General features: G+C 37.1%; 1 protein-coding gene across 3 annotated transcripts; it reads left to right on the forward strand.

Annotated features, from left to right (window-relative positions):
- Window positions 1-356: 356 nt before the first annotated feature.
- On the forward strand, window positions 357-9,308 carry hibadhb (3-hydroxyisobutyrate dehydrogenase b). 3 transcript variants are annotated; one of them, XM_042740835.1, is made up of 8 exons: window positions 357-516; window positions 1,192-1,352; window positions 1,656-1,765; window positions 2,025-2,146; window positions 5,736-5,869; window positions 5,961-6,037; window positions 6,566-6,722; window positions 8,604-9,308. In XM_042740835.1, exons 1-8 carry the CDS (start codon window positions 447-449, stop codon window positions 8,760-8,762), a joined length of 990 nt encoding a protein of 329 aa, XP_042596769.1. In that variant the 5' UTR covers window positions 357-446; the 3' UTR covers window positions 8,763-9,308. The 3 variants fall into 3 exon arrangements, with proteins under 3 accessions (XP_042596769.1, XP_042596770.1, XP_042596768.1); XM_042740836.1 differs by lacking the exon at window positions 357-516 and adding an exon at window positions 538-663; XM_042740834.1 differs by lacking the exon at window positions 357-516 and adding an exon at window positions 749-877.
- The last annotated feature ends 969 nt before the right edge of the window (window positions 9,309-10,277 follow it).

Genomic DNA, 10,277 nt, shown 5'->3' on the forward strand with positions numbered 1-10,277 from the left:
CAAAAGAATATACCGTTATTTGGTTTACGTGATTATCAACACATGATGTACTCAGACAAATTCTACATATTTAGATTGTTTAATTAACCATAACAAATTTAGTTTTTTATAGTAGTTTTATACTTAAGGTAAGTTCCCTAAGAGTTACATTTGTCCTAAATTTGAGTAAGTTAACGTTAGTGAAATATTAAGACAAATGTTTCTGTTTGCATATACAATTACAAGACATTGGCACGATTAAATCCTTTAATTAAACACAAATTAAATTAAATAGCAGACTAAGGGCAGGGAAAGGGTCTTTTGGATTTCCCATTGATCTATTATGAGATTTTAAGGATGTCCCGCCTTCCCTTGAATGTCATTGGACGAAGAGTTCCGAGAGGAATGTGTCAATCATCGATTATCCAATGGCGTCACTGTAAGTCGAAGGTCACGAGCGAAGCAGCATGGCCGCTCTGTTAAGGGGCTCGCGGTGTCTAGTAGGAAAGTGTCATAACCATGTCAACGCCATGCAGGGTAATGTGTTTGCACCCTTATCCTAAAAATGTTGTTTTTGTCTACTGTTGTGCACTTCTATGCATTTTTTTTCGTGCGGTAAACATCTGATATAATGTAATGCACTGGCAACTCTCGGTAATAGCTGTTAGGCTAAAGTCATTGTGTGTAAGTGAAGTCACTGAAACACGAGAAAACAATTAAGTTATACTTATTGTGATTAGACTCAGCCGCTATTTAACTGAACGGTGGACGGTTGTTAAATTATTGCAGTTGCAAAGTCTTTTCCTATACATTTAATATATCATGATAAGTCAAGTTCATCTAACCAGATTGAAATTGTACAAGGATAAAAGGATAAAGCATTATTCAGACTTAAGCAGTAAGCAAGAATTTGATCAGCTTTCTGTTGTGCTCTTTTTACGGATTGGTTTTGTTTTTGGTTTGATAACAAAAATGACATTTTTAATCTAATATCCATTGTATTTGCACATATCTGCCTCTAGGTCAACATGCACAGACTTCTCAAGATCTATTCTTCGAGTCTGCACGTCATATTTTCATTATTTTAATTTGTAACAGTCCTATGTCAAATGCTAAAATGCTGCATGCTGCAATGCTGGATACTATTGACAATAACCGATGAAATGAAATTCTAAATATGACACTAATTATATAATTCATGTCTCTTTTTAGTCTCCATCAGGTCCATGGCCTCTAAAACCCAGGTGGGCTTCGTTGGCCTGGGGAACATGGGAAACCCAATGGCAAAGAACCTCATAAAACATGGATATCCAGTGATCGCCTCAGATGTATTTCCAGAGTCCTGCAAAGAGCTACAGGAATTAGGAGCTCAGGTCAGGATAACAGACATAAAACTTGTCTTGGTCACATCTGACTTGTGTTAAACACTGTGATGCTTTGTATGATTGATTTCATAAATTTTTTTATTCTGACGGTATAGAGAACCCTTTTGTTTCAATAAGTTTTATTTTTCCACATTTTTGCAAAAATATTTGTGTGATAATATTGTCCTATTATATTAAGTCTGACAGTACATAGAAACCTTTTTTTTTTTTTGAATGAGATATATTTTTTTCACATTGCTTGAATTAGACGTTCTTTTTTTTTTTTTTTTTTTTCTTTTACCCCATTCTCAGATCCTGGACAGCCCTGCTGATGTGGCAGACAAAGCAGATCGAATCATCACAATGCTTCCCTCCAGCCCCAATGTTATAGACGTGTACACAGGCCCAAATGGCATCCTGAAGTAAGGAAGTCTTAACTAAAAAGGCTATGTAGATTTTGCTGAACACAACATTTGAACTTCAGTTTAATTAGCAAACATAATTTGAGAGGGTTAAAAAAAAAATCCAAGTCAGATCCAACATATATTCAGCCATACTTTAAATTTAGATAACGAGATTAGCTTAGTTAATTGTGGTGAGAAATGTTTAAAATCAGTATTTTAAAGACATGACACACGTACTGGACAGATCTTGTTTACTGATATCTTTACTTTACAACAGGAAAGTGAAGAAGGGATCCCTACTCATTGATTCCAGCACTATTGATCCAGCTGTCTCCAAGGACATGGCAGTTGCTGCAGAGAAACTAGGAGCTGTTTTCATGGATGCCCCAGTGTCTGGAGGTGAGATTACAAAAACTCCCACTTCCTACCCAACACGGTATGAATGCTAGATGTAGATGCGGTAAATTGCATAATATGTTATGTTATCACTGTGTCCTGAACCCTGAATGCCCACAAACAGCATATGTAAGTGCAGACAATGTTTGTTAGTGCATGTTCTAAAGGTTTCATAAATCACACACCCATAGTCTCAGTTACGCAACGAACCACTGGCTGGGAATAGGTACAAATTTCTTAAAGAATATTTGGCTCCAATTCAAGAATTATGGTTTTCACAATCAAAATTCGCAAAGGCAAATTTCAGGATACACTAGTTACACCTCAAGTTTTATTCTTTCTGTCCTATGTTTCAGTCTGAAATGGGTGATTTGCAGGTTTTTGATGGGAAAGAGTTTTATCACCTGCCTCATCTTGTCCATTTGCTTAATCCAGCCATTGGTGTGGACCCTTTGAGTTATAGACTAAATCAAAAGCCAGCATCTGGGAATTGATCCTGTGACCTCAACTTATGGTGGAAATGGAGACAAGTGGTGAAAATCAGTGACTCTAATGCCATAATCTCATGTAACCCTTCTTTTAGAAACCTGTACTGTATAGGATAATGCTGTGGCAGATATAGTTGAGGTTTAGATTTTGAACAAAAAAATTGTTGTGTGAATTTTATAAGGTGAGTTTGTCAACCAGCATAGCTATGATTCCCACACCACGTCTTTTTGTACACCACACACTACTCACACAATTTGTACAATAAACTGGTATCTGAATCTGTGCAGAGGTACATTCTTCAGTATCCAATATAAGAGAGTTTTGGTAAGAATAATTTAATGTGCAAACTAAGGTTTTGTCCTATATAATTACCAAGACATGTAGACTGAGAAAAGAACCTTGACTAATATAGGCAGCAGTTTTGCTTAAATTGTGAGGGAAGTGAAAGGAACTGAACTGAGAATTATTCATGGCCTTGTAGTGGCCTTATAGTTTTATTTCTGTCCATCTTGCAGCCTAATAAGGCCCACTTTCTTTGAGCATCTCAGATGTGTCTTAAAACTTAGTGTAGTAAGTTAACTCCGATTTATGCCTTTGCTTTCTTTCCCACTGGACTGAATTAAAGGTATCCACTTCTGTACACTCAGCCTGGCTGGCTGGAGCAGTTTTAAACCCAGCAATATTAAGGAGGAACTGTTCCTTTTGTTGTTCTACATTGTTGCTTCCACAGTTCATTGCCATTGATTTGACTGATCGTACATGCACAAGTAGTTTTTTTTTTTCTTGTTCTTCTTCTTTTTTCCTGCTTTGACTTCATATTGTTAGTATCAAAACTGCAGACTTTCAAATGGGTAAAGCTTGGACCTCCACTGGTTTTGTAAAGCTTTGTTTTGCTTTATGAATTGGATGCTTAGACATTAATCTTATTCAACCAATATTTTCTTCCATTTAATGCAGTGGTTCCAAGGACCCACATTTTTAAATATTCAACAATATTCAAAACTCCATAATTTTTCCAGTTTTGATTGTTTTATGTATTCATTTATAGATAGATAAGGATGGGGGCGTTGAGAACAATTTGACATTACAAACCCGAAAGCGTTTGAACAGATCCTGAGGAAAGGCGCAGCAGCAAAACTGAACTGTGAGAGGCTCAGAGAAAGTGAGCAAAACACTCATGGAAAAGTAAAATATGACTCTTTGATATGCAAATGTGTATAATTATTATTATTATTATTTTTTTATACAAGTGGATCGCAGAAATAAAATAAAAGCGAATGACCTCTTTAAATAGCAACCAATTTGACTTTTTATAAGTCTAGTGTAATGTACTATGCACATACTTTTCTCGAATTTGTGTGCTGCTTATAAACTTGCCTGAGGTGTGAAAACGACCTGTGTTGTCGCCTAACAAGAAAGGTTTAACTCAGTCAACAGCTAGTTTGTGCTTTATGGTGATCCTCCTTTTAATCAGGAAGTTGTTTCCTCTGGTCTTTGGGCACATAAAAACAATGTGCTTCTAGTTTGCTTTCCTTAAATTGTTGCCTCTCCCAATTCATATGCGTCAGCGGGGTTTGGCAACATACCGTTGGACCTGCTCTTGGTCATAAGAAATCCACAGACCTGCTCATTCTCTTTACTTAGACCCTCCAGACATTATTCTCAGCTCCGTGTTAGCGCCTGTGAAGGAGGCTTAATGAAACATGAGCCACAACAAACTGTCCCTGACGTCATGTGTGTCTGTGTTCACAGCAGATGGTGGAGTGCTTGTGTATTTATAGAACTTTCCTCTCTGAGAGTAATTATGGCACTTCGATGGTGTTACATTTTGGAGACACGTCCTCTCAATCCTTTAGGCTTAAAGAGGTTACTGGTGTGATGATGTGGAAACAATCACATTAGAGCTTCAGTCACTTCATGCATGTGGATGCTCATTCTCTGATTGGTCATTTCAGTCACACATTTGATCGAAACTTCACTTCCATTGTTACTGTTACAGTGGTCTTCTGTGAACTTGAACTTGTACAACCCCAATTCCAGAGAAGTTGGGATGTTTTGTAATAATGCAATAAAATCAAGAATCTGTGATTTGTTCATTCTCTTGAACTTTTATTTAAAATTTAAAATTTATGCATTTAGTAGACGCTTTTTTCCAAAGCGACTTACAGTGCAGTCAGGCTATCAATTTTTACCTATCATGTGTTCCCGGGGAATCGAACCCCCAACCTTGCGCTTGTTAACGCAATGCTCTACCACTTGAGCTACAGGAGCACTAATTGACAAAAGTACAAGGAAAACATTTCCAAAGTTTTCACTTACCAACATAAATGTATTTTGTAAATATGAACAAATTTTGATTCTGATGGCTGCAACACACACTCCAAAAACGTTGGGACAGAGGCAAATATTCCTTCAATATACGCCTCCATGTCAATGGTACCTTCACACATATGCCAGTCACCCATGCCATTTGCACTGATGCACTCATATATCATGACAGATGTTTGCTTTTGCATCTGTCACTGATGAAAATCTGGATGGTCCCTTTTGGTCTTTGGGACTGAGAACTTAAAACCATTTTTCCCAGAAACAAGTTGAAATGTGGACTCATCATGTCTTTTTGACTATCTGAGCTCTGGCCCAGAGAACCCGGCAGCATCGCTGCATAGAATTGATGTATAGCTTGATCCTGAGCCTGTGTGGCTATATTTAACACCGCATCGTGACGGTTTCTTATGCAATGCCATCTGAGGGCTCAAAGGTCAAGCACATTCAACTGAGGATTCCTGCCTTGGCCTACATGTACTGTGATTTCTCTGGATTCCCTGAATCTTTTCACAATATTACAAGTGGTAGTTGGTGAAAGACCTAAATTCAGATTTTTGATTTGTTTGACACTTCTCTCATGAAATTTGGCACAACGAGAAAAGAGCCATGATCCAGCTTTGCTTGCAAAGACTGAGATGCTCCTTTTATAGTCAGTCAGTCATGCATGTTTGAAACATGAGTGTGGATAAATTACAGAATTAAAAATTTTAGGGGAACTGTACCTTAAGTGTGTGTAATGTAAAATATGATCTGCATCATTTTCTATATTTCTCAGGTGTTGGTGCTGCCACTTCAGGTAAGCTCACCTTTATGGTTGGTGGGCCAGAGGAGGAATTCAATGCAGCCAAGGAACTTCTGAGCTGTATGGGCGCTAATGTGGTGTACTGTGGCCAAGTTGGCACCGGACAGGTACAAACAAGATTTCTTTAAAAATATAGTGCCATTCTTAGAAAGGTGCTGATTTATTTCTGGTCATAATCTCTCTCTTCCTTGTTTGTAGGCAGCTAAAATCTGCAACAATATGCTGCTGGCCATTGGGATGATTGGAACAGCAGAGACCATGAACTTGGGAATCAGGTGCAGTTCGCAGATAAATAACTTGAAGGAATAGTGCACCCAAAAATTAAATTTTGATGAAAATGTACTCCCTCTCAGGCCATCCAAGATATTGATGAGTTTGTTTCTTCTTCAGAACAGATTTAAGAATTGTAGAATCACTTGATCACCAGTGAATGGGTGCCGTCAGAATCCAAAATAGTTGATAAAAGCATCACAAGAAATCCACACTAATTCAGTCTGTCGATAAACATCTTGTGAGGTGAAAAGCACTGTGTTTATAAGAAACAAATCCATTAATAAGGCATTTTAACCTAAAAGTCACTTCTGGCCAAATTATGAGTACATTTTTTCCAAATCTCTTCTGATGAAGAAACACACTCATCTACATCGTGGATGGCCTAGGTTAAGTACATTTTCAGCAAAAACTATTATACAGATGATTCAATAAAACAGCTGTCTTGATGCATTTACTTTTTCTACAGATTGTATTGTATTATTTTCTACTTTTTAACCGGAATGGCTTTGTATAAATTTGTGTATTCACAGATTAGGGCTTGACCCAAAACTTCTGGCGAAGATCTTGAACATGAGCTCTGGCCGCTGCTGGTCAAGTGACACGTACAACCCTGTCCCGGGAGTTATGGAGGGAGTACCCTCGGCAAACAACTACCAGGGTGGCTTCGGAACTACACTAATGGCCAAGGTTTGCATGTTTTTTTTAATATATGTTTCTACTGTGGTTACTACTAACATAAGGGGTAACTAAGAACCAAAATAGCTGATTAGTGAAGTCTAGTCTATTTTTCCACTTTTTGTATTGGTGTTCAAATGTTTGGAATAAAGAGGTTTTGAGATGTTTTGTATGTTTTTTTTTTAATCTACAAATATAGTAAAAATTGGTATAATTTTTTTTTTTTATTTACAATGTGAATATATTTTAAAATGTAATTTATTCCTGTGATCGCAAAGCTAAATTTTTATTCTATAATGCTGATTTGCTGCTAAATAGGGATGCACCGAATGTTCAGCAACCAAAATTATTTATTAATAATTTAATTTCGGAATAAGCGAAAATACTGAATAAGTTGTACTGAACAAGGACGTGATGTGATCAAATAACAACCAGTGTAGAGTGAGAGGCACGTACTCTGTATAATGCAGCAAACTTGTCAGCAGTGTGAATCATTTAAAACTGTCAGAGAAAGACGAAAAAATCATTAAGCACTGACAGCACATCACAGGCTTTCGATGAGAAGAGGAGGAGGTGGTTGTTACTGTATGATGATTGAAATTGCGTAATGGCCTTATGTTTTGTAAATAACGCACAAATTGCATGTATTCTGACAGCGATGATGAGCTCGTTAGTCAGGGTTCAAAGTCCAAAGCATGACAAAAATCTGTGCTGAAACAGTGTTACTCGTCAGTTGCTCAGTATCATTTTTATGAATTTTTACAAGGCATGTGACAATGCGATACGTGCGACAAACAAATTCTTAAGAATCATTTATAAATCTGCTGTTGTCAACAAAAAGAAGCAGGTCTTCCTGTGGTTTCCGCCAAAATAAAAGCAACTCCATCAACATTCATAAATGTTAGTAATTTTTCTGTTGTTCTGTAAAATAAAAAAGACAATAATAATTACAACAGCTCTAATACATTTTTGATAACATTCACACACAGTGTTCAGATTGGGATCTGTAATATTTTCTAATGTTTTAAATTAATTCTCTTCTGCTCAGCAAGGCTGCATTTATTTTTACAGTAAAAAAATACATGCCTGATTCAAGAAGGGGGTCTCAAAAATGGCCAAAAAAAAAAAATTTAACCCTTCAGCATAATACAAGAAGGTATACTCATACTCATGAAGGTATGTTTATGAAAGTAAAGTTAGGACTTTTTAAGAACCTAGTTTTTTGTAAATAAAAATTAAGGAATAAATTTAATGGAACACTGTCAGTATGTCTCTAAATGTAAATGTCTTATTAGCAATGCTTCAGATTCACTTGTTAATTTTAAGTTAAATTGTGGTTTGTCGGTATAATGTCTGCTAGAAAGTTTTAAAATGTTCAGTGTTAAAAAAAAAATTTAAATTGTTTGGTAATTGACTTGTTTTCTTTGAAAAGCAAGACCAAATAGTAAAAGCAACATTTTGGCTATTTAATTTATGCAATGGTTAAAAAAAAATAAAAAAAATAAATAATAATTGGCAAAAAACATTGGAAACCATGCTCGGTATTCAGCCTTCGGCCCAGTGTTTCATTTTGTTCGGTTTCTGCTTTGGCCAAGAATTTTCATTTTCGGTGCATTTCTACTGCTAAATAAACACTTATTATATACTGCTACCACAGATACATTCATAAACGTTGCTATGCTATTGTCACATTTCCCACTGTTGTTAAATATTGTGGGATGGGTGGGGGAGACTGCATGATAATTTAGTAATCGTCTTCTTTAAAATTGCCTTGAGACCCTGTATTCCGTTGTAGATAGCCTTTTTTAAATGCAAGAACACATCTAATAGTTAATTTTTCAAATGTGCAGTTATGTGTATCTCTCATAGACATTTGCTATCATTTATCCTCAGGATCTGGGACTTGCTCAGTATACAGCAACTAACACAAAGACACCAGTGCCGTTGGGCTCTCTGGCCCATCAGATTTACCGCATGATGTGCGCACGCGGCTACGCCAGCAAGGACTTCTCATCTGTCTTCCAGTTCCTTCGAGAAGAGGAGGGCCAATAGACGACAACACTCTCTGTCCCTTCCACAGCCTTACCCAACACTGCCTGCCTTTCACATGACCTGACATGCAAAACCTTGACCCAACTATGTGATTTCATTGGCATGAGTGTGCTGGGAGCTGTAAATGAATGAATGAGTGAACACATATCTAGATTGGATGGTAGTGGAAAAGGTGTGTGTGTATAATGTATGAGGCTGTGAGTTCCTTACTTTTGTGGGCCCATTCATGTACAATTAGTAATCCACCAATCACTTGATGAGATGCTGTGAATTTAATTTTAGTTCTTGCCTTAGTTGCTGTTCTGTAGACTAACATAAATGTATCATTTCATTCTCACAAACTCACAAGACTCCATCAGCCATTACACTCCTTTTCTTTGCATATGTACAATTTTAGTTTTTATGTCTTTAATGTAGCTGAGTCGAGTCTAATTTGCTGTGGGCTAGTCTTGAAAATTGTTAATGGTGTTGGATCTACATGTTGTGTTCATGTACATTTAAACACCTGGAAATTAAAGCAGGAAATACCTGTAGCTTTGATGTTAAGACTGTGGCGTGTTGATGCATGTTTATAACACCTATTTTTCAGTTCTACACAAACCTGGAAACTGAAGTGGTATTGTAAGGGTACTAAGCATGGTTTACAATTGTTTAGGTAATCCTGATGAATGCGGTTGACCAGTTAAAATGATGCAACAAAGCACATAATTTTACATGGTCTCCTCCCTCTCTTCAAGGTCAAGCAGTGGAATGTTCTTGATGCTTCTTTATGAAGCCTCACCTTGAATTCAGCAGCACGTAACATGCACAATAAAGATGACTCATCAAGGAAATTGTATTATTTTAGTTTCATGTTCTTAGTGTTAGACTGGATGGGATGATTCACCCACAAATAATTCTGTAACTATTTACTCACTCTTATGTTGTCCAAAACGGTGCTTTTTCACGTAGGATGCAAAAGAACATCTTTCGAAGTATGTTTTGAAGTGTTTTTATCAAGCCAGTGGGGATCAAAACAATATTAGATCCCACTGACTGTAATTGTACGGACAAAAAAAGACATATCATTTGTACATATTGATACATATTGTGAGGAACATATTTAGGTTTGTCTTCATGACCTTCATTTTCTCTCTTGCTCACTATTTTCCTTTCCCCCATTTCTCCCCTCAGAACTTTGCATTGCTGCTCCATCTTCTCTCATTGTCTTTCGCCTCTTCTTGTCAAACTCACTTTTGCTCTCCTGGTTTCCAAAACGAGGGGAAAAAGCAGTCAGCGGTATGTTTCTGATCTACCCACCGAAGAGCCACAGAGAGGCCATAATGCTAGAGGTCACATGATCACAGCACAAACCCATAAAAAGTCCATTAAGCATGGAGGCCTAAGTGCTGTGTTATCTAGTTGGCAGGTCTTACAAACAGAGGACCATGGGGTAGTTAGACTTCAAGCAGCCCAAAACCCAGAATCCCAATCCGGTTTCACCCACTTCAAGCATGACGCTTTCTGGTCACTCTG

The sequence above is a fragment of the Cyprinus carpio genome, chromosome B16, assembly GCF_018340385.1.
Source record: "Cyprinus carpio isolate SPL01 chromosome B16, ASM1834038v1, whole genome shotgun sequence".
NCBI lineage: Eukaryota > Metazoa > Chordata > Actinopteri > Cypriniformes > Cyprinidae > Cyprinus > Cyprinus carpio.

Bases quoted from the DNA above. Each gene is read 5' to 3' on its own strand.
- hibadhb (XM_042740834.1), top strand. From the start codon at position 802: ATGATAAGTCAAGTTCATCTAACCAGATTGAAATTGTACAAGGATAAA. The intron at 5,870-5,960 runs GTACAAACAAGA...CCTTGTTTGTAG, and splicing joins GCCAAGTTGGCACCGGACAG to GCAGCTAAAATCTGCAACAA. The intron at 6,723-8,603 runs GTTTGCATGTTT...ATTTATCCTCAG, and splicing joins GAACTACACTAATGGCCAAG to GATCTGGGACTTGCTCAGTA.